Genomic DNA, 25644 nt, shown 5'->3' on the forward strand with positions numbered 1-25644 from the left:
CCAGGCGCTGTTCTGAATGCCTTATCTGTATTAACTCAGCTTTATTGTTCCTCTTAGCACTTACACCTGCCATACTATACATTTATTTCTTTACTGTCTGTTTCTCCCCACCAGAATATGAATGCCTTGAGAAGAAGTATGCGGTCTGTTTTTATTCATACCTACATCCCCAGTATATCCCAAAGTGCCTGGTACTGTAATAGAGCATTTAAAAAATGTTTGTTGAGTAAATAAATTAGTCTTCGTAACAACGTGGGTGCACCTCATCCAATCTGGTGAGGGTCTGAATACAAAACACAAGGGCTGAATAAGAGAGTTTGCTCTCTCTGCCCTACGTGTCTTCAAGGTGAGACATGATCACCCTGAGGCCCTGCTTCTGCAAATAAAGGCAAGGTTGTGGAAAAAATATAGAAAAGGGGCTGCGTGTCTTCAAAGCCTTTCCTCCCCTTCCGGATGGCACTCTGATGCCACCATCCTCTCTCCCCTGCTCGGAAGTCTGGCCTTTATGTCTGATGCACACAGTCTGTACTCAAAGGATCTGATAAAACATGGTTCACTCTACGGTATAAATGATCATAAGGCATTTCTTTTGACTCTTTCTGGGTGTTTGTATTTTATTTAAGACAAAACCTTCTGATAGAATGTTTGGAATAACCAAGAGGCCTCTGGGAGAAATATCTTTGGGTAAGGAAGTCCACACATAAGGCTGCTGCTCGCCACTAAAGTTGACTGTAATTTAAAATAAAGCATTGCAGCTCCGCTGGTATAAGGAAGTTGATGTACTTTTCAAAATGTTTTTGACTCCCAAGGAGTACCAAGGGATAAAAAAAGGAGGGGGAGGAGTGAATATTTGTCTGAAAAGGCAATTAAATAGCATCCTCAGTTGCTTAAGGCTACATATTTTGTACCTGTTCCTTCAGCAATCATTATTACATCATCAGTTGTACAAACGTTTATGCATGACGTGGCTCAGATGGTCATTTGTGCATAACCAGTCAGTGGTTGCACAAGGAACCTCAACCACGTTCCCCCAACTCCTGGTCCCCTGTTCAAATACTCCTCATCTCTTCTTTCCGAATATAAGCTGAATATGCATAATGAATAGATTTCATTTCAACAAGACAGAATTTGTGTATCTAAATTTCAAGTGCAAGAGAGACCAAACATATTTTATAGTAAACAGTGTGTGTGTGTGTGTGTGTGTGTGTGTGTGTGTGTGTGTAATATGAAAGTCTTTCCCAAAGGAATATGACCTCTGACCTTGGATGAGCATGCTGTCTGGTTAAGATCATTTTTTAAAAAAAATGTAGGCTCCACACCCAGTGTGGAGTCCAATGTGGGAGTTGAACTCACGACCCCGAGATCAAGATGTGGGCCGATATCAAGAGTAAGATGTTCAACTGACTGAGCCACCTAGGCGCCCCAAGATATATTTTTTTCCCAAGAGTTTAAAGTGATCTACAGACTACCTAATTAGAACCTCATTGCTCATCTCCACTATCCCTTAGTTTCTTAACTGATTCTGAGAGGTTAAATGACTCTGACAGGATCATTCAAACTCCAGCGGCCTTTTCTAGAATCTGGCTCTTTTAGGCTTTCAGACTGAGAAAAAAAATGAGAGTTTTGAGGTGTCAGCTTACTTGCTTCATCTACATAGAGTCTGATAAATGTCTATTTGATAGGCTGAATCTAGGAAAAATTTCACTGTGCGCATCCCTCTTTAAGATAAAATTTTCACAACATTTTACTGATTTTCCTTGTATTCAACAATCAAGTTTACTTTGCTCTTGTTGCTTTGGCCAGTACTGCTAGCTTCAGACCATAATCAACATGCTCTTGTCTATGATGTCATGACAATCAGCAGATCTATTTTTTAAAGTATTAGAGATTGATTTATATTTCTAGGCAAAACAATGTCCAAACAAAGGGATCCACAAGGAAAATGCCACAAAGCTCTCATCTTAGAACAGTTCAGTGGAAGATGATATAGAATTTCTTCTTTGGTTGTCTCAGAGGCTTCATGCTCACTTAACTTTTAAATTCTAAATTTAGAAATCGTTGCCAACTTAGGGTATCAGAAATTAACAACTCACACAAAAAACATGAGCTAATAACTGGGCTTTATCATCAAAAACCCAATTTCATTAGCGGGGTGCTTGGGAGGCAGTTGGTTAAGCAACTGACGCCTGGTTTTGGCTCAGGTCATGATCTCAGGGCTGTGAGATTGAGCCCCATGTAGGGCTCTGCACTCAGTGTGGAGTTTGCTTAAGACTTTCTCCCTCTCCCTCTGCCTCTCCCACCACTTACATGCATTCTCTCTCTCCGAAATAAATTAAAAAATAAAAAATAAATTTATCACACATGTACAAAGAAATGGAAAGTGAATTTTATAAGAATATCATTCATTTTATAAATAAAAAGCTTAAAACTATGGTGTCTTTTTTTTTTTAAAAGATTTTATTTATTTATTCGATAGAGATAGAGACAGCCATCGAGAGAGGGAACACAAGCAGGGGGAGTGGGAGAGGAAGAAGCAGGCTCCCAGCAGAGGAGCCTGATGTGGGGCTCGATCCCATAACGCCGGGATCACGCCCTGAGCTGAAGGCAGACGCTTAACTGCTGTGCCACCCAGGCGCCCCAAAACTATGGTGTCTTTTAATTAGCAAGTATCAATGGAGCATTAAAAACAATTTACAAAATTGCATTTTACACACATGGCTTTTTAAGAACAAATGGGATTTGTAAATCAAGAAACATATGTTAATAATGCTTCAGGTTTAATATGCCTATAAATAAGAATTCAAATAATCTTGTACAATAAAAATGCAAATATCTATAGCTATAACAAATTAATATTACTCATTTCTCATTATGTTATTCTCTCTTATAAAATAAAAACTCGTCAAATTCCTCCAGAAGGAATTTGTGTTTAATAATATGATCATTAAGTGTAAAAAAATCTGCAGGGACATATGACTAATTCCAACTCGCAACCTCACTTTTTTTTTTAAATAAAATAGCTTTAAATTATTTAATTTCTTATGATTATATGCAGTAACCTGAATAAAATTTAAATTCAAAAAAGCAGATTATTGCCAAGGAGAAAAATATATACCTCCCCAAAAGTAATTTTAATATATTAGGTCATTAACCAAACAATTTAACTGAAATGGGGAAAAAAATTAATTAAAGGAACAGAATAAAGCAACTCTAAATTGCTCAAATCCTGGAATGGCTAATTTAAGAATGGTAACAATTTAAGACAAAATACTCTGGAATTAAATATATGTACAGATCACCTATAATCCAACCAGTTAAAAACATGTCTTACTGGGACACTTATACTCTAGTTCCTTAAAAGTATGCTAACTGCATATACATATTTACTTGATTAGTCTCCCCAAATTGAGAAGGCATGGCAAAATGCAGTAGTGTGCATCTATGCACGTGGTTCCACATTTCAACCAGAGAAGCATCCATCAATACGCTAGCTTAGAATAAATTCTAACAAGAGCGGTGTTTCTGCAAACCAAAATTCTAAACCAAAGATCCTTGGAAAAGAAGAAAGATTATGTGCTTACCGTATAGAGTTCATTAAGAACCTTCATCAAATCCTCATGAAGTTGGAATGCAATCTCTTTGCTCTATAATTAAGAAGAAATTAAGAATATTTAAAAATGTAATAGAAACTTGTTTCTAAATTATTTATATCTTAAAAAGTCCAGTGACTGAAAATAGAAGAATGTATATAATACAATGGAAGGCCAGCATATCCCTGATATCATAAACATCTTTGACCAAACTGGCCTCTTTCTTTTTAATCTTTTTTTTTTTTTTTTTAATAAGTAAGCTCTGTGTACAACATGGGGCTTGAACTCAGGACCCTGAGATCAAGGGTCACATGCTCTACTGACTGAGCCAGTGAGCCCCCCCACCATCTTTCTTTTTAATTACAGTATAGTTGACACACAATGGTACATTAATTTCAAGTATACAACATAGTGATTCAACATCTCTATATGTTATGTTATGCTTACCACAAGTACAGCTACCATCTGTCATTACACGATGCTGTTACAATACCATTGACTCTATTCCCTATGCTGTACCTTTCATCTCCATAACTTATTCATTCTATAACTGGAAGCCTGTATCTCCCACTCCCCTTCACCCATTTTGCCCATCCCCATCCTCCCCCCCCCCCCATATGGCAACCACCAGTTTGTTCTTTGTATTTACGGGTCTGTTTCTGCTTTTTGTTTGTTTGTTTTGCTTTTTAGATTCCAGATGTAAATGAAATCATACAGTATTTATCTTTCTTTGTCTGACTTATTTCACTTAGCATAATACTCTCTTGGTCCATTCATGTTGTCACAAATGGCAAGATCTGATTCTTTTTTATGGCTCAGTAATATTCTACTATACACCCCCCTCCCCCCCACATCTTTATCCATTCATCTATTAATGGACACCTGGGTTGCTTCCATATCTTGGCTATTGTAGATAATGCTACAATAAACACAGGGGTGCATATGTCTTTTTGAATGAATGTTTTCATTTCTTTGGGTAAATAACCTCTAGTGGAATTGCATACTGGATCATACGATAATTGTATTTTTAATTTTTAAAAAAGATTTTATTTTTAAGTAATCTCTGCATCCCATGTTGGCTTGAACTCATGACCCCAAGATGAAGAGTCGCATGCTCCACCAACTGAGCCAGTCAGGTGCACCTCTATTTTTAATATTTTGATTTCCGCAGTGGCTGCACCAATTAACATTTCCAGCAACAGTGCACGAGGGTCCTCTTTCCTTGCCAACAGTTCTTATTTCTTATCTTTTTGATTCTAGCTAAATGGCCCTTTCTTGATACTAGATGTGTGAGCCAATTGTCACCAGAGGCTGGATAAAGGTAAATTAAATAGAGTCTGAATGGCTCTCCCACCATCCAAATCAGACTTTATCAAGAAGAAAGAAAAAATAAGTTTTCAGAACAGAAGTTTACTTAGTTGCATTATTCATTGAAGAATTAGAAATAGGGGCACCTGGGTGGCTCAGTTGGTTAAGTGTCTGACCCTTGACTTCAGCTCAGGTCTTGATCTCAGGGTCATGAGTTCAAGCCCGACATTGAACCCCAGGGGAGACAACTTAAAAAAAAAAAAAAGATGAATTCCAGCATCCCATCTTAGTATTGTCACAGAGAAATTTTGTGATTCCTAAAAACCTAAGTTAGAAACCAAAACAGAAATTAACACTCCCTTTCCAAAATATCTATTTGACTGACTATAATTTTAACTTTAAGAAAACACTTTCAAAGCAGTGACATGGTGAGGCCACTTATCGTCCATATGCTTTTGCTTATGTATTATCTTTTTTTTTCAAGTTTTTATTTGAATTCCAGTCAGTTAACACACAGTGTAACATCAGTTTCAGGTGTACGATCTAGTGATTCGTCACTTCCATACAACACCTGGTGCTCGTCTGCAGTCATTATTTTCATTAAGATGAAAAAGGGTTCTATGCTTCTGCTCAGTTGGTAAACAACTAGCATTCAAAACAGTCTTCCCTAGGCTAATTCTGTGAGTTTGATATATGAGTATTTGAATATTTTTTCAGCAAAATCTATAAGCTATTTTAAAGGAAATAATATATCCAAATTAATTTTTATTTTCTTCCTGTTTCGAGTTCATTATGTGGTTAGCTACAGAGAAAGGAAAAAATGTAGCGTGGCTTCATCTACAGTTTGAATCAAGGACAACATCCACGGGATCATTTATGTGTCTCCCACTGGACTGTCCGCATCGGGGGAAGGGCCATATCTTTGCCAGCTCTGTGACTCTGGTATCCTGCACAGTGCCTGGGAACCAGGCCAGGACTAGGGGAAGGCAGGTGAGGCACAAACGGTATTGTATTTAAGGCGGCATTCTTTTCCTGGCTAGACCAGGTCCTGCTGGCACACATGGGAAGCTTCCAATAAACACTTGCTAAATAAATCCACAAACAAGCTGAAATACTGTGTCTGTGTAATAGCTGAAGTGGTTACTACATCAGCTGAAGGCTGGCCACTGGTGAGAGAGGAGAAAGGAAAGTCCCACAGGCCACTCTTAAGAAAATATAAGCCGGGGGGTTGCCTGGGTGGCAGAGAAAGTCGGGAGTCTGACTCTTGCTTTTGGCTCGGGTCACGGTCTCGGCGTCGGTCTCTGTGCTCAGTGTGGAGTCGGCTTGCGATTCTCTCTCCCTCAGCCCCTTCCACTCGTCTTCTCTCTCTCAAATTAATAAATATTAAAAGAAAAAATGAAAATATTAGGACTTAGATGAAACACAGTCCATCTGAAAACCCACGACAGTCACTGGGTCAGGCCTCCCTCAAAAAAGGCCAAATGTGATGAAGCAAAAACTCCTGGAAGATAAAACAGTGTGAGAAGATGACGTCAGAGCAGTACCCAAACTTTGAGGAATCCAAATTCATTAGCAGCACTTGTCACTGGGTTTTCTTGACGTGATAAAGAGTACTGCAGTTTATCAAGCTTTGCTAGCTGCTAAAATCCTTAAATTGGAGTTAGAGGCTTTATGGTTTTTTTTTTTAAAGATTTTATTTATTTATTCGACAGAGATAGTGACAGCCAGCTAGAGAGGGAACACAAGCAGGGGGAGTGGGAGAGGAAGAAGCAGGCTCATAGCGGAGGAGCCTGATGTGGGGCTCGATCCCATAACGCTGGGATCACGCCCTACGCTTAACCGCTGTGCCACCCAGGCGCCCCCAGAGGCTTTATGTTTTGATGCGTCCCTGATACGTGAAAAGGTGGTTTAAGAATCACTCAAGAGTGAAAGGAAAGTCACAAGTGAGCAAATGAAGCCAACTGAAACTCATTTTATTTTCCTCAAGTCTTGGTTATTCTGACCGTATACATTACACTGCAATCTCTTATGTCTTCAGTTTGGTGTTATTTTAATATCAAATTTCATCCAGGGATCTGGGTCACCCATTCAGAGCTCTCTAATGGGATCAAAGGCCACTAAGTGACTCTGCTCAGCTGTCCACATTTCAGGTAGAAAGTCCAAAAATAAAGTATTTCTTGGCAACGACTTAGGACAATAATAATGACAAAAAATCCCTTAGGTCCGATTAGCCCTGAACAAGAATATTAAAAATCAGATTGAAGACTTAGGTTTGGGGTGATAAGAGTCCTGCCAAGCTATCCCAGGTCAAATATCTTAAAATAAGCAAGAAGATTCTTTGTATAGTTCACATTTTATAAGATTTCAGGTAATGGGGTAGAAGAAATCTGGCATCACGAACTACGCTCTACCAAGCATACACTCACATTTTTCTTTCACCTTTTCCCAGAGGCTCTCAAATATAAAAAAATTTGTCTGAGAGGCCGTATTGCATAACACTTAAAAGCAAGGACTCTGGAGTTAGAATGCCTGCGTCTTAAGTTTCAAAGACTGGATTCCCGTGGGCCTCAGTTTCCAGATCTGTAAACTGAATATATTCATTGTACCTATCTCATAGGGTTGATGAGAGCGTTAATCAGATGACACATACATAGCATTTAGATTAATACCAAACACACAGTAAACATCCCATAAATATTATAATTATTTCTTTCCCAGACACTATTTTTAACGGCAACTTCCTTGAGCCAAAAGGCCACGTCATATTTTTCTTTCCCTTGGTCTTACATAAGGACACTTGCTGCATTGACTTTCATGTAGAAAGTGCTTGGCAGATACTGGTTGATTTGATTTTGCTGTCCCTCCCCATTGCCCGGGCCATTAGATCCCTCCAGGTGACGCCTGATTCAGAAGGGCCCCAAGTATCGTGCTCTAGCCCTCGGGCTTTGCTCCCATCCGTGGTCCCTTGCCACATACGTACACTTAAACTTACCTTTCTTCATTCCATTTTCATGGGGGTCCTACCACTAGTGGTACTCAATGAACTAGCTGAACATCCACTAGGAAACGGAAATTTCCTCAAGCCAATGTGAAAAGATACATACAAATCATGAAAGAGGACTTAAGGATCCCGGTTCCCTTGGGAATTTTAGATTTTCTGAAAAGTTGGTGGGGAGTTCCTTTCAGGTTGGTAACCCCCGCCTCGCCTCATGACACTCACTAAAGTTGCTGCCTGTTTACTTTAATTCACAGTCCAAATCCTCCAGGGTCTAAGAAATAACCTCAAAATTAGCTCCTGTCTTCCCACCACAACTTCTTTTTTTTTTTTTTTTAAAGATTTTATTTATTTATTTGACAGAGAGAGAGACAGCCAGCGAGAGAGGGAACACAAGCAGGGGGAGCGGGAGAGGAAGAAGCAGGCTCATAGCTGAAGAGCCCGATGTGGGGCTCGATCCCGTAATGCCGGGATCACGCCCTGAGCCGAAGGCAGGTGCTTAACCGCTGTGCCACCCAGGCGCCCCACCCACCACAACTTCTTTAGCCTGCGAAGGTTGTTACAGAACTGGACCGCTCTCCGAAGCACTAGTTTATGTGACTAATGCCTGAAACGGGAATTCGCGGCACATCTTCACAAATACACAGGCTGGATACAACATCACGTCCTTGTCGGAGCACTGGGGCACGGTGCCTGTGCTGAGAGCATGGCAACGGTGAAAGGATCGCCTCATGTTAGCCCCGCCCTGACTTTAAACATGTCTCCAAATTACTAGACTAACAGTGAAAAACAATCCTTTCTTCGAAATGCTACCCTGGACCCCAAAAGAAATGATCTGAAAGCAAAACTCGCCTGCTGTGGCGCACACTTCAGTATGATGGCAATATTGACTAACGAACGGAAACCCTCCAATTAGAAAGTATCTGGATTATCAAAGCCCATCAAAATTCAATAGGTGAAATATGCCTCTGAATTCTATTTCATTAAACATTTGAAAACAGTGCCACAGACACCTGATCCTTGAACAAGAACTGCTAAGTAAGAAAAATCATACCTCGGTATTAAGAAAAGCAATCAATGTCTCCTTACAAGAGAAAAGAATAACTATGAAATGATATATGCTTGAAATCAGGTATTTTCTATGTTATTTGAGATTGGTAGATTAAAACTACTTTTGCAAAGGGCAGGAGAGTCCCCTCAACTGCTTTGTGTATGGAGTGGGAAACGGGAAGAATTAGGTTTCTGCCCCCATTAATATGAGCCTATATAAGTTCCAGTGATGGTAAAAATATATTACAATAAAACTCTTTTGAGATTCTGACCCAAGGGGAAGGAAATGGCTAGAGCTTCAATTCTGTTATCATTTACTATCTCCAATGTGTAAACTGAGACTTGAATACCAAGCTTATTTCTAATTGCTTATTATTTACTGTCACTTTGATGTTTCAGACATCTCAGACGTAAGTTTAAATTAACAGTCTCGAAGTCGAGACTGTTGAATTATAAAGCATGAATTATAAAAATGCATTTTTTGCATCATAAAAATGAATTAAGTACACGGAAGAACACTGGAAAAATAGAGAACAGAGGGTCACACCCACTAGCATTACAGTTTGAAGTATTTTCTTCAAATTTTTCATCTAAACATAGGTCTGCATTGTAATTGTCCTAGAATAATGGAGTATCTTTTTCTACTCTCCTTTTTCTTCCCAGTTATAATACATTTCCCTATGTACTTACATAATTTTCAGAACCTTCGTTATTGGATTCATGTTAACTACCCAGTTACGAATGTATATTAACCATTCTTCTATTATGGTTACCCATATTTCCATTACTATTTTCCATTAATCACTCAATCACTTATTTACTTATTCATTCAGCTTTACCAATCTGCTTTAAGCACTCTGAACTATTATCATAAATGCTGGTCTAAGGACATATCTTGCATCTTATGTTATATCCTTAAGCTCAATTCGTAGGCATGAGATTAGTAGGATGGAAGTACTGACATTTCTAAGACCCTTGATACATATCAGAAGATTATTTTCTAAAAGGGTTCTAATGAATTTGTGTTGCTTCCAGGACAACAGTGTCACTCAAGTCAGAATCTGGGGTTCATCCAAGATTCACTTCTTCCTAAAAGGAGGAGTCACCAATCCTATCTATTTTGGCTAATCCATTCTTCTGCATGCCATTAGAATTAAAAAAATAAAATAAAGATCTAATTATGTCCTTTCTCTGATTAAAGCCCTCCGAAGGCTTGCTCCATTTTCTCAGGATAGAGTTCAAAATTCTTAAATCACCCATAACCTCCCCTGCTTACCTCGTCTACTTCACCTTCCACAAATCTCAAATGATATCCTTCAGCCTGGTCATATAATGCCACCTCCCCTGTCCTGCTTTCACATCTCTCTATTTTCCCCAGGCTGGCCCCCTCTGCCAGGACTCTCCTTCCTTTTCTTACCTGCTACAGTCCTATCTGCTACTCTGAAAACTTTCTCGTAACTTCACCTTGTCTCCCAAAGAAAGAAATGAGATCTTCCCTTCTCTGTGATACTTTTAAAAAAAGATTTTATTTATTTATTTCAGAGACAGAGCGAGAGCGAGAGAGAGAGAGAGAGAGCAAGGATGAGCAGGGGTGGGAGGGTGGGAAAGGAAGAAGCAGGGAGCCCAATGCAGGACTTGATCCCAGGACCTGAGATCATGACCTGAGCCGAAGGCAGACGCCTCACTGACTGAGCCACCCAGGTGCCCCCTTCTCTGTGATTTTATAATATATTCATTTTTCACTACTCCTAGGCTGTATAATTTAGTGGTTAAGAGTTCTTACTCTACAACTGAACTGCTTATTTTCAAACCTGTTATAGTCTCTGCCTAAGTTAAAGAATTTTGTGAGACCTCAGTTTTTTTCAATGGCAAAATGGAGACATCAGTGGTTTCTACATCAGAGTTTTATTAGGACGGTCCTTATTGATACTTAACAGAAAACGTGGCATACGGTGAGTGTTAAGCTGATGCAACCCACTAATATTACACTTACATTTCTTTGTCTCCTCATAAACAGTATCTACATAGAGCAGACACTATGTCCCAGGGCCTGCTTGGGCAGCTAGCATACTATAGATTCTAGATACACATTTGCTGAATGAATGGACCCAGACCTGAGTGAAAAAAGCATGGCTTCTGCCCTCCACAGTTTAAAATCTCATGGAAGAGCCAGACATGCCCAAACAGCTTTCCATACAGAGCACTGTAATAAGCACTACATTGTGTGGGCCCTGGCCAGGATCTCTAATCCTGGAGGCTTGCAGGCTTGCTCCCGGGAAACTCCCAGAAATGAGAGAGAAAGGCATAAGAAAGAGCGTAATTAATATAACCACATGTGAGTACACCGAGCAATCAATCAAGTGCTCTATGTGGTTGGATTAAATGACCAATTCAGAGGGCTTCTGGCTTCTCACAGAGGTATTTTTTAAGTAAATCCATTGTGATGGCCAGAATCCTGACCTTATGATGAGTCAGAGTGAGAATAAGAGAGAAAGAGGAAAACCAGATTCAATATTTAATGAGAAGATTTTAAATGACTTTAGTGTCTCACGGTCAGGGAGTTTTGGATATAAATTTGGATTAAAAGGGTCTGTCCATTTTTCCACAGTGTGTACGCTTTTAAGTTTCCAAGGCTCCTGTTCATGTGTCTTTATAATAACAGATTCTTTTAAATCACGTAAACTCGGAAGACAGAAGCAACAGCATCCTCCAAAATGCCTAATGGAGAAAGTTGGGATAGTCTTAATGGCCTGAACCAAGCTTCTGGATAACATTTAATAGTGTTTCTGTACAATTCCCTTCCATCCGTCAAGGGACATGGTTTTGTGTTTATTACAACGCACAACTGAGTATCGGTGCATGGAATTAGCCTCACAATCTACTTCATTCCTGAGGAGAAAACCAATCAATATTCTCTTAGACAAAACTCCGTGCCATTAGAAAATGTGGGAAAATCAGAATCATAGATGCATGGGAAACAAAACTTCGTTTTGAAACAAGACAAAACTTAGTCTTCAAGGATGTATCTGGAACATCTCCTAGAATATTTACTAACAAATTGCTAGGCAGTTTGGCATTTGGCATCCAGGTGAGAAAGGTCTGCTGTTGCTTGTGTTTACCCTGAAAGCCAACAATCTGACAGGTGCAAGATCATGTATACCACCACTCATAACCTCCCAGGTATAAACAGCACCAGAACAGACCGATGAAGTAACTCAAGATTCACGGTTAAAATCCCACAGGGAATAAAGGAGATGAGACAACTATTTTCATCTTCAGCTTGCATTTCCTCAGTTCTCCAAGAAACACAATTTTTCATGCTAGGGTTATTTCTCAACTCAAAATGGTGATAAATTAGAAGTATCTTTTCAGTGTCACTAAATGAATAATCACTTAGGCATAAATTCTCAGTAGCTGATATAAACAAACCCACCCAATTAAAATGAGAATGTGTGATGAAATTGTGCTTCAGACTGCAATACAGTTAACTAAAAATATAAGAAACGTGTATTTCCAGAGCATTTTTCAATATGCTGAACTTCACAAAAATTTATCAACTCAAACTTTATTACCATTTCTTTGTATTAGCATAATAAGAATATATTTATTAGCATGGAAAGGATATAATAATATATTTTCTGTAGTACATGAACCTGAGTCTACAAATTTGTCACCGAAGCCAACTGTCTTTCTCTCCTGTGGCAGGCATCACGTGCAGGGATCCCAAGCTCAAAGCTTCTATCGATGGCACAGCTGGCTGTGGTTATGAACACAGTCTGTGGTGAAGCAAACTAGACCACACTGTGTAGGGAACCTCGTGGTGTAAGATCTCAGCCTTAATAGCACTGCGGTAAGAAAAATCCAGGGACTATTTACAGAAATACATCAGTTAAGTCGATTTGCTCATTTATAAGTCATCCATTGAGTTGGTAAGCAAAAGGCAGAGATTCTTTGAGATACTAATAAAAGTTCATTCATTCATGTACTCACTCATGCATTCACTCATTCATTCTACCCGTTTTTGAGTATCTTCTATGTGTCAATGTTAGAAAAGTAGCCTTATAGTCTAGTGAGTGAGAAACGCACAACCATTTCAATCTAGTCTGATATATGCTTATTCAAACAATCTAAACCAAGCAAAATCTCTACATATAAATCTTGAACCAAACTCAAAATTTCATAATCAATCTTCAGGAATTTAACCTAGGGGCACCTGAGTGGCTCAGCTGGTTAGGTATCTGCCTTTCAGCTCGTGGTCTTAGGGTCCTGGGATTGAGCCCTGTGTCGGGCTCCCTGCTCAGCAGGGAGTCTGCTTCTCCCTCTCTCTCTGTCCCTCCCCCTCCCTGCCCATGCTCTCTCTCGAATAAAATAAAATCTTAAAAAAAAGAATTTAACCTAAGTCAGAACCTTCCTTTACAAATATATATTCAGCCTAATACTAATAGTACCATCTCAGAATTACAAGTGGTTAGTTGGTCCATAGAATTAACCATGTATTTAAGTTAAGGATTGAAAAAGAAACAAATTCCCATGGGTAAGTGTCCTTTCTTCAAGGACTTGGCTCCTTGAATACAGCCAGAGAAATTTAGAAAAAATTTGTGGCTAGTGGGCAAATGTACATGGGATGACAGCCTACTTGAAGGGGGGGGGGAACCCCAACACCTTCAATATGGTCTAGGGCCGGACTATTTAAATATCTTTTATTTCTCTGAGCTGTTTCCTCATCTGTAAAATAGAGAATGTTACAATATTCAGCTGACCCTTGAATAATATAGGTTTGAACTACAAGGGTCCACTTACACGTGGGTTTTTTTCAATAAATACAGTACCATACTATAAGTGTATTTTCTCTCCCTTATGACTTTCTTAATAACATTTTCTTTTCTTGAGCTTCCTTTATTTTAAGAATACAGTAAATAATACATATAACATACAAAATAGGTGTTAATTGGCTGTTCATGTTATTGGTAAGGCTTCCAGTCAACAATAGGTTATTAGTAGTTAAGTTTTAGGAGAGTCAAAAGTTATATGCAGATTTTCAACTGTGCAGGGGGCTAGCACCCCTAACCCTCATGTTGAAGTCAACTGTATACTCCCTAGGGTTCTTGCAAGGATTAAATGAGATAACCATTGTTTGTGTCCAACAAAGTATCTGGCACATACGAAGAACTCCATAAATGTAGGTTCTCTCATAACGACGCTACTATCAGCTCAGTGTCATATCCTTGTTTCATCTCACGAAGTCACCCTCCATTTTTCTAAATGCTGACGCAAGCGTATTCATACTGACTTTCAACTCGGTATGTGTCAGATAGTCATTTCAACATAATTCAATAACTTTCTAGAACTACTTAAATTTTGTTTGAGGTACTATAGCAAGGAAGATAAAGTCCATTCCAAAGCTACAACAAAGCAAAACTCCATTGAGCTCCCCCCTGCTGACATCAGACTGCCGTAACTGTTAGAATGTCTTCCTTAGGCTAAGGAGCTTGTCTCCCTTCATGTTTTATCAATGGGTCTCAACTCCTGTAGACTTACAGAGCTAGTTAATGTAAGCTATCTTCTATATGACAGGTCTTCAAATATGTGAAGACAGCTACTGTGTTCTAGCTAAGGCTTAAGTACTTTCTTTGTACTAAACATTCCCACTGTCTTTATTCCTTCCATGACACAGTTTAAAGAAATCAGACAGCATTCTCCTGGCCCCCCAGATTATTACTGTCTTGCAGCTAGTGGTATGAAAGACACTTTCTTCATACTTCAAGGGGTCGAGGCTAAAATCTTGAAAGAATTATTAGGAAACAACCCCCCCCCCCCGCCCGTGACTTGAAGTTATTTGCAATTGCCCTGTTTTGTGGAAGCAGTCCAAATCCATGTCTGCGTGGTTACTATAAGCCCAGGAATCTTGGAATCACTGTTAGATTCTTTTTCTTTTCCAACAGGGTAATGAGCCACCAGATAAAAGAATAGAAGCCTAAGAAAATCTGATTAGGACAGGCCATTTATAAAACAACAGCAGCAATAAGGAAGCATCCAAATAATTCTCAATCTATACAGATGTACACTTTTTGAAGACAATATCATTACAAGTATGGAACTACTCTCTGGCCATAATTCATGATACTGCAAAAATGACCAGCCAGATTACTAATGCAACGGCTTTCCCCAAGACCAGTTTCTGTCCGTTCCAATTTACTCTTCACAAAGCTTTCAACAAACAAAGCTGATTATGTCATATCCCTGCGTAAGGCACTCTTGGCTTCCTTGGTTGCTTAGAGGACAACCTACCAATTCACCAAACTAAGAAAATCCTTGCACTTCCATCCCCTGCATCCCCACCAAATATGTCTTTCTAAATCTCAGCCGTTAACCCACCATGTACGCTTCAGCATCCTATAGGCTACGTTCCTAACCCCAGCCAGCTGTGTAACTGATGTGAGCTTTAGGTTGAGGAAAAAAGGAGGTGGCCTAATATATCTTTACAAGTCACTACTGTGAAGAGTTAGGTAGATGGGGCCACCAAGAGCCCCACCTACCATCATCTTCCCCACCACCATTTCCTGGATATAAGCTAGGATTGATCAGAACCCCACAACCTTGTTCTCTGGTGTTCTCTCTGTATAAAAGAATGCACTTCTCCTAATTCTTCTATAAAACCTCGCTAAGTTTAAGATGATGATCAAATGCCACTCTCTCTGTGAAATCTTTCTCCATTTTCCTAGGCAGTAAGCCTTACAATCCTTTCTGTGCTTTTGTGGTCTTAGGTCCTCTCTCTGTAAGAGCAGTTACTGATTTATAATGTAATTTTTATCTGTATACATCCTTTCCTTATTAGATTATGAGCTCCTCTGGTGTACTGAGCATTTGCGTCTTACTCACTTTTGTAACCTCAGAACCCACCATTGTGCCTGTCGCAAAATGATAATACATGTTTATTGAATGAATAATAAAATAGAATGTCTATTTTGTTTTGAAAAAGAGAGCTGATTTCAGTAAGGGTTCAGAAAAAATGAAAAGAGAAAGAAAAGTAGAAATTACAATGGATTTGTCATAACTGTTCAGTGCATTTATAAGACCTTGCCAAATAATAAAATATTATTTTGTAGAACCTTGCAATCTCCATCTTAAGAGCTAAAGAGATAAAATTTTTATGGGCATGTTTATTCAAGCCAGTGCACTAAGCCAATTATGATTCTGTGGTCACTTAAAACTATCAAAGTTTGAAAAGTAAAATGGTGCATGTATTTATTAACTATCAATTATTGAACATTACTGGTTCTCCCCAATCTAAATAGTTCACATATTCAGCATCAAAATCTTTTATTTTCATAACTTTCTAGGTTCATCGGACAATGTATTTAGTTGGCAAAATTTCTGTCTCTATTTAATTGCTTCTCTAATAATGAGTAATTTTTTTTCCCTTTGAAATCAATCTGACAGCCATAGTCAGTTCTGTTTGCAAATGCATATTTTTGGGTTGCTATAATTCAAGGTATCACCAGTGTTTCTTAATTCAAATATTTACTCTATGTGCAATATCCCCCAATATGGCATTTCCTACAGCTGCTAGAAATCTTCTAGAATCCTACCATGTGAAATTAAACATAGTCTTCAAATGGTAAGAAGCCTTGGCTAGCGACCAGAATACTGTTTTCAGGTTGCTTTAGACTTTGTTGATCTCAACTGCAGACACCTCGACATATGGTAGGAATGTTCTCTCCTCATCGGTTCTTTACTTAAGGCTGCAATTTCCTTCTGGGATGAGGAGAATGGTAAGGATTCAGAGCCACAGGGCTCTTTGAAAATGGGTTTTATTAAGTGCTGATCTTTTATAAGTAACTGAATGGTTTTTCTGAATGCTATTTTTACCCCTCTTTATGGGAGGTGAGAGGCTGGGTACCTTTTAACCTACTCCATGTTTGTTAATTAAATCTAGAGTTGTAAACCCTGTAATTGAAAAACCAAATTGAACTAACTTCCTTCTTTCCTTCTTTCCTTCTTTCCTTCTTTCCTTCCTTCCTTCCTTCCTTCCTTCCTTCCTTCCTTCCTTCCTTCCTTCCTTCCTTCCTTCCTTCCCTCCTTTTTTTTATGTGCTTGGGAGAATGGAGGACTCAGTAAGAATCAACTGTTCTCAACTTGGGCCAACTCCTCCTATCCAGGGACATTTGGTATTATCTGAAAACATTTTTGGTTGTCACAACTGGTAAGGTGCTACTGGCATTTAGTGCGTAGGAAATCTGGTCATCCAATTCTCATTCCTCCATAAGTAAGGTCTCATTTTTTCTCTGGCTGCTTCCAGTATCTTTTTTTTCTTTAGTTTTCAGTTCGATTATGATGTATCTGGGTACCGACTTTTAAAGCTTCATCCTTTTGATGACAAGCTTGGATGTTGCTGAGCTTCTTGAATGCGTAGGTTTACTTGCCATATTTGGAAAGTTTTCTTGCAATTATTTTTTCCAAATATTTTTTCTGCATAAACTCTTTTTTTCCTCTCCTTCAGGGACTCTGCTGTCTGCTGATACAAATGTCAGACTTTTGGTATTGTCCCAAAGGTCCATGAAGCACTGATCATTTTTTTTTTCCAAAAACTTTCCTTGTTCAGATTGGACAACTCCTATGAATCTGTCTTCAAGATTAACAGAAATTAATCTCACTCTTGCCTCTATTACCTCCATTCTGCTACTGAACCCATTTAATGAGTTTTTAAATTTTGGTTACTTTCTATCTTTCCCTTCACTTCAAGAATGTTTGCCCTTACTTCTTGGAACATTTTTATCATGATTGCTTTAAAAGTCTTTGGTAGATAATTCCAATATTTGCATCAATTCAGATTGTCTATTGATTATTTTTTCCCATGTGAATTGAAGTTTTCCTGGTTCTTTACATGCTGAGTGATTTTGGATTGTATTCTGGATATTCTGAATATTATGTTATAAGATTTGGAGTCTGATTTAAACCATATGGAAAATGTTGATATTTCTGTTTTATCAAGAAATCAACCTGGTTGGATTCAGAATGCAAATCCTGATCAGCCTTCTATAGGCTGTGGTTTCAATGTCAGCTCTGTTTCCAACATCTCCGTAACACATCTGGATCTGTCCTGTACATGTACCAGCCAGTGTTCAGTCTGGAACCCAGGCAGCAGTAGTCTATCTGCTAGTTCAGTTCTCAAAATCTTTGGTAGGTATACTGCTTAAAAAAAACCCAATTATATCCAGCTCAGGGGTAAGCTGAGGAGTTCATAAAGAACTTTGTGGGGGATGCCTGGCTGGCTCAGTTGGTGGACTGTGTGACTCTTGATCTCAGGGTTATGAGTTAAAGCCACACACTGAGTGTAGAGATTGCTAAAAAATAAAATCTTAAAAAAAAAAAAAAAGGACTTCATGGGATTGTATTTTTAATCTTCACTGTCTCTACAATCTCCCCGGCACTTTTTGGTTCCTTGGGACATCCCATTTGAGTCCTCTGACCAGAAAGCTTGTACTTTAGTTTTTCCACTCTGCCACTAACTTCCCATGTGATTTTTGTCTGATTTCTTGCTCTGGGGAAATAGATTGCACATAATAGTGTTGCTTAAATCTAGCCATCAATACTATATCTTGTTGAAATGCCTTGAAATTTCTGTTATGTAGGTGACACTCATCTCTGGTCTCTAATATTAATGTAAATATTCATTATTTATTCATTTAATAAATATTAACAGAGCATCTACCTTGTGCTAGTCAGTGTTTCAGTGAATGATACAAGGACACTGCCCTCAGGAACTTACATTTAAACTGGGGGGAAATGAAGTGAATAAATATTAAGTAAATATACGATATGTCAGAAAGAGATAAGTGCTACAAAAAAAATATAGCGAGAGAAGGGAGGTGGGGGTATAGACTCTCCCTCAGAGTAAGGTGGGGGCCAAGAGGTGAGGAAAGAAGTAATGAGATCTGCTTGAAGTTAAAAGGATTATTCCAATTTTTCCTATTTATATATCTGATCAGTCATTTCAAGATAATTTGGGAGGTAAGATAGTTGGGGGTACATGTGCAACCTGCCATCTTGCTCAGAAGCTCCCTGATACCATGTCTCTTCATTTTAATCATCTGATTCTATATGTTCAAAGCACAGTTTTCAAATGTACCTGGAGAACAGGCCAACTCTTCATTAACAAATAGTGTTTGGAGTAGAATTAGTTACTGTTTATAGTCCCTCCCCCCCCCCTTTTTTTTTTGTAACAGCAAACAAGGACTCGTGTACTCTGGGCCAAGTTTTTTTAAGGTTTTAGTTTAAATAACTCTTTTCTTGTGTGTCCTTTTTTTTTTTTTTTTAAGATTTTATTTATTTATTCGACAGAGACAGAGACAGCCAGCGAGAGAGGGAACACAAGCAGGGGGAGTGGGAGAGGAAGAGGCAGGCTCATAGTGAAGGAGCCTGATGTGGGGCTCGATCCCATAACGCCGGGATCATGCCCTGAGCCGAAGGCAGGCGCTTAACTGCTGTGCCACCCAGGCACCCCTCTTGTGTGTCTTATAAAATATGTTCATCGTACAAAAATCAGAGATCACAGATAAGCAAACAGAAGGAAAAAAGGAAACTCAGAAATATTCACTTAAAATAATTTTGGTCTATACACACTGTTTTTTTTTTTTTTTAAACACAAGTTTCAAGGGCTTTTCAACAACCGTTCTCAATGCAATTATGGGCTCAACCACTAACACAAAAGCGTCAGGATCACCATATCATGCTGCATGACAAAATGTCCAAGTTCGCTCACGTCAGGTTTTTAATTCTATCACTTTCTAAGGAGACATACATATATCACCTGTTTAGTGTTCTCTTTAAAAATCTTTAATAAAGCTTCTGAACTAATGGTGAATACTATTTACTAGTAACTCACCTGCTAAATTTATAGCCAGGTCAATCACACGTGTCCTTTGGTCACTAATAAAGGCAACAATGTCAATGCAAGAACAGTAGCACTGACAACTGCTAATTTTTTAAGCACTCTGTGCTAGCCACACTGATAAGCAACTTATAAATACAAATTAAAAACATTTTCTACAGTATTTCAGAAAACTACATCACTGTAAGACATTAGAATTTAGTTTTGACTTATTTCCAGAAAAACGAGCTAGCCATAGTCAAGAAAACTCAAGAGAACCAGACAGCAGTATTTGCTTGAACTATTCACACTCATTTATCCAGGTCCCATCAATAATTAAACTGTCCCCTGATGTCACCAGCATACCATTTAATTCTTCTGCTACACCGCACTGAAATGCTCTGAAAAAAGTTCCTCTTGTTATATTATTTACTACTAGTGCATCAGCATCCTAAATTACATGTGGTAGCTCTCCGCTAATAAAATAGGAAATTTATTTTTCAGGAAATGGATTACTCATTGGTAAATCACTGCTATGACCATTTTTACTCCAAAAAGGCAACAGATAAAAATTGCACCCAAAGTATGACATTCTAATACCACTCTCTGACCTAACAATTCGACTTCAAGGTCTAGAGCACAAGAAGAAACACCATAGATGTGTGAAAGCTTCAAGTGTCCAACAACAGGAAAAGAACATGGCCATGCAGATAGTGAAACACTATGTAGGCATAAGTATCCTGTTTTCAAAGATTATTTCCAGACATGGGAAATGCTAATGAATTTTACACGAAAAGGGCAAGTTCCCAAGCTATATGCAACAAAATCTCAATTTTGTAAAATACATATATATGTATGTTTATATACTGCACAAATATGTTTATATATACAAATACTGAAAAGATACAGCCCAAGATATTAACCACAGGTAGTGTTAATATGGAGAATTATTTCCATTTTTTAATGTGTTCTAAATTTCTACAATGAATATATATTTTTATATTCAAAAGGAGACTCGTTCATATACAGATTGGTAGTTTTCAGATTTTTTTTTAAGATTTACAGAACTTTTCTTTAAAAAAGGTTAAAGGTGTTAGAGATCTGTTGTAGACAGTATCTTTTATTGACTTATATTAAAGTCTCTGTTTGAATGTTTTCAACGGTCTAATTGAAAACACAACATTTTTTCCCTAGGAAATGTTTTTGTTTTCTTTCTTTTCATAGGGGTATTTAAGTAGAATACAATTGGCCTTGATCAAAACAGAAAATGACTACAAATTTCCCAATTTTACTAGTAATCTCTCTGTCCTTCAGATTGGGCCACACAATCAACAATACCCAAAGTAGGTTAATTTAATTCCTGTGAGTCTGAATCTGATAACCTACAGCATTTATGCCAAAGTGGAGTAATTCTCAGTGGCCTGAGACCAGTCTCTGCTGCTCTGAATCCCTGCCTAAAACTGGATGATCCCTGCGTCACCCTCAACTGTCGTTCTTCAGGATTCTCATAAGAAATGAATAGGGCCAAGACCATAGTGTCCCAATTCTAAGAAGTGTCTGACCTATGCATTGAATAACATCTCCAGTTACTACGGAAAAATACCAACAGAGTCACAGTAATTACGAACTAAGACATATAGGCAAAGACAAAATACATACCCACTAGCCTGGCTCTAGAATTGATATCTTTGAGTCTTTTATTTCCTCCTCCCTGAAATGTGAATTATAATACCTGTTCATGGGCAGCACACGTGAGCGAATGTGTGGAAAATGAGAGCACAGGGCTTGGTGCGCAAATTCAGTAAGTGGTAGTGTACAGATGTCATTATGATTGGTGAAGAAATAAACCTACACTTGTATGCATATTTATGCAAACCAAAGAAGGACAAAGACATGAATACTCTGAAAACAATCCATGAGGAAATGATAGACTTGAAGATAATTTAAAACACACAAAGATAATTTAGCATATTCAACTGCTACCATTTCACTGTGTTCTCTCTAAACTACATACTTCTATTAACATTCTTAAAATTGGGAAATAAGATCATGTGATCAGGTGCTTAAATAAAGTGATTACTGCAAGCCGGCTGTGTCCTTCCCTGCCGTTGTGACTGCGGACATGAATGATGTTGTTATGTGTAGCATATGATCTGCACATTTGCCGGCTGCAGCGCCAAACCAGATGCAGGACACTCTCTCTCAGCATGAGTAATGGAAAGAAGGCAGCCGAATCTCATCACTCTGGGAGGCAGGGCTGGAGAACAGGGCAAGAAACACCTCGCCACCTCCTGTTCTTTGGGAAAGAAGCAAGCGCTGATAATGAAACAAACCCATGTACACAAGGAGGCTCCAATTCCCGACCTTCTCCTAAATAGGCAAAGCAGAAGTTAAGAGAGTAGAAGCAGAGCCCCACCCTGTCCGTATCAAACAGAGGGTCTGGGGTTGAATAACTCTTATTGTTGAATGAATGAAGAAATCAGTGAAGCCTCAAAGTTAAGACTCTCCATGTGAGACAGCTCTGGGGGACTTCAGAGGCCCTGGGTTGCGGTGTGTGTGTGGGGGGTGCTGACCAACACAGGTATTCTTTGGGTTATTCCCTGATTTCCCACTCACTGATGAAATGTGAGAACCAAAATTTTAATTTGTCTACAAGCAAGGACATTGGGAGGACATTTCCCAGAGTGTGCTTACAATTATGGTTTGGAACTTCCTAATAAGTGATATACCAGCAACATGTAATGATCTGGATGTGTTCATCACAGATGCACCATATATTCTCCTTAGAATGAGGACACATTTAGTATAATGGCTTGAGGAAACATTTAGTATAATGGTACAGAATAAGGGTTTAGAATACAGACAATAATAATGATAATAGCTAAAAATTACCTAGGACTTCTTAAGTCCAGACACTGGGCTAAGTGGCTTTTCATGGATGACTCATGAATCCTCTGTACAATTATCTGAAGTAGGTTACTCTTTCTACTCTATAGACGCAGAAACTAAGGCCTAAAAGGTTTACAAATACTCCCAAGTCCATATAGATACTCATAGTGACAAAGCCAGGATACATAACCCCAAATATCTGATTTTGGAGCCTAAAAGATGAACCATTATGTTATTCTGACCAACAGGATTCATTTACAGTTCGAAAGGCCCTAAATCTGAAATAATCGATACATGAATAATTGGGTATTGTTGTTGGTTTTTAAAACACTTTTCACCTTTTCTACGTGCTGAAAACTATAACTAGTTGTGATATGATTAAAATTTAAGTTTTAAAGCTGTTCCCTACACCTATGTGTGGAATTAGATATTTTTTAAGTGTCTTCCTGATTGTTATGTCTATTTGGGCACAAAAACATTCCTAGAATTACCTGCTCCAAACTCTTTATTTGACAGAACAGTTTGGGTAAAAGGATTTTCTACTGCTGGCTAGACTGAATACAATACAGCTGTGTAAGAGGCTGAACCTGTCACGCACCCGGCATCTATCTGGATCTCCATACAGACGCGGGGCTATTTTTAAAAAACGAGGAAGCCTCAAAATCCTCTCCCAGAAAAGACAACCATTGTGCTAAGGACGCCATCATAGTTCTAAAGGTCACTTCAGACTAGCTCTGATGGTTTCTTTCCATTCTGATAGAAAATATGCTCTGGAACCATAATAATGGAAGAAGAACTCGACTGAAGAGAAAGGTTTGGTAATCAAAAAGGAAAAAAAAAAAAAGGGCAGAGAAGACTAGTCTTGCTTTTTAATCTAAAGGGACCTAAAGTTCTCTGGACTTGATAGGTATGGATTTAGCTTTCTGTTCTTTTAGATGACAAATGTGTCCTAGAGGGTTGATCTGGCTTCTCAATAAGCTCCAATCTCTCCCTTTTGCCCTCTGCCTCTTGTATGTTCTTTTTCCAGCAATAATATACGGAAAAGTGGGGGGTGTAGTGTGTTGGGTTTGTTTGAGAAAGGTAGTATTTGACCCCTGTAATTGTAATGACTGTTAACTCTCCAGCTGGTCGGCAATGGTAGAAGACTGTTCGCCTCACTAAATACCAAAGCAACCAGGAGTCCCCTACAAACAGCATTCCAAGAATCATAATTCTTTTGAATCCCAGGGAATCCAGAAAGAAGAGAACTTTGAGGTAGCAAACAAGCAGACATGGTGTGTGTGTGTGTGTGTGTGTGTGCGTCTTTACACACATTTGTGTGTTTACTGTATATTCCCCAGACTCTTTCTCCAAGAGCCAAGAATGTATTCCCCCAACAACTGGGAATATTGGCTGCTGGCTGCTGAAACGCACAGCTGATCCCTCTCCGAGAATCACCCTTGGGAATTACCCTCTACCAAAGGGAGCTGCTTCACCCTAAGATTACTTAGCCCTTCCCCAAGGGTAGCTCAAATCCAAGGACTGCAAAACAAAGGCAAGGCCTCCTTGTCTGGATATGCCACAACTCCAAAGGACCATCCTAGCTCCAGAGCTGCCCAAGGTTCAGCTTCTTGCCCTCTCCCCCATCCTGCCTTATCCATTCCCTTCAAGAGTGGAGAGCGCTCTCTGGAATATCTTGGATCGTCTCCCCAGATCGCAAAGCAAGAAAGCAGAAGAGCTGGCATTCAAATCCAAATCTCTTTGACTCTCAGCCCCAGGTCTCTATCAACTTGACCAAACCCTGGACTTCAATTTACAAAATACAAATCCTTACATCTTGGCAAGACACAGAAAGCCCCTTGCTATAACAGCCGTCCTTTCGAGCCTCACATCCCATCACTCAACTCCCATGTGACCCTGGCCCAGTGACATCAAACTCTTTCCTAAACATGTCGTATTACTGCTTTCCCGGGAACAGTTGTCTCTGTCTGCTTGATGACCACCTCCTTCTCCTACAGGTCTCACTCCAAGTATTCCCTAACTCCCCAGGAAGGTTAAGATTTTCAGGGCTGAGCTCCCACAGCAGGTTGTGTGTCCCTGTAGCGTGGTAACTGTTAATTACTATAATGAGTTCCATGCAGGCAAGGATGCGTCTTTTAACTCCGCCTCCTCAGGCATTTTAAAGATGTTCTGTTGTATAGATAAAAAAATGAATTTGACCAAGGCGCTGGCCCCAGGCGCCCTGGCTGAACGGAGGCCAGCCTTCTGATGACTAGAAGCATCACACAGCGCTACCCAAATTTGGATAGAATGTGACCTTCTTGAGGATGAGGACTGATTTTTCTTCCTCTGTGTAGCCTTTCCAAGACCTAACACCATCTCCTGCTCCTAGAAGATGCTCAAAAAGCCCCAATGAACTAAATGAGGCTTTTGCTGAAAGGGCTGACATCTGAGAAAATCACTTGCATGGCTCCATAAACTATTTTTCAAATTTCTATCTTTTAAGATACATTGGGCATTTCTCTACCTGTTCTCTTCTTAATAGGTTCTTCCAAATTTTTTTAAGTTCCTCCTTCGTTTGAAAAATTTATATTTTTTTTCCTATTTGACAGAGCAGAGGAGGACCTGGAGTTGGCTAAATTCCATTTCTGGGTCAGAAATCGAACCTAACGTGGACACATCAAACACAGCTAAGAGGTTTTCCAGCTGGCCTGCTTAACACTACATCTTTGTTTTCAAGGGCCCCTTTGAAACATAAATATGTCATTAATGTACAAGGTGGGGTCCCCCCCCACATTCTGAAACTAACATTTACTTACTGAATAGAGTACAGATCTTGGTATAGGCACCATACACCACTAGCACAAAGCTGAGGAGAGGTGGGGAGAACCCTTGTCCTATAAACATAAAAGCTGAAAGCGAGTCTTACTGGGCAAGTAGCTGCATCCCCCACACAGGATATG

General features: G+C 39.1%; 1 protein-coding gene across 3 annotated transcripts in view; it reads right to left on the reverse strand.

Annotated features, from left to right (window-relative positions):
• SRGAP1 (SLIT-ROBO Rho GTPase activating protein 1) overlaps positions 1-25644 on the reverse strand; it is a 257927-nt gene that overhangs the window by 96905 nt on the left and 135378 nt on the right. For all 3 annotated transcript variants that reach the window (XM_045789676.2, XM_045789675.2, XM_087869002.1), the window contains exon 4: positions 3582-3644. In XM_045789676.2, the coding sequence (XP_045645632.1) occupies positions 3582-3644 (63 nt within the window). The remainder of the gene's footprint in view (positions 1-3581; positions 3645-25644) is intronic.

Source organism: Ursus americanus, chromosome 17 (genome assembly GCF_024610735.1).
Source record: "Ursus americanus isolate L20-20 chromosome 17, mUrsAme1.1.p, whole genome shotgun sequence".
In the NCBI taxonomy this organism is placed as follows: Eukaryota; Metazoa; Chordata; class Mammalia; order Carnivora; family Ursidae; genus Ursus; species Ursus americanus.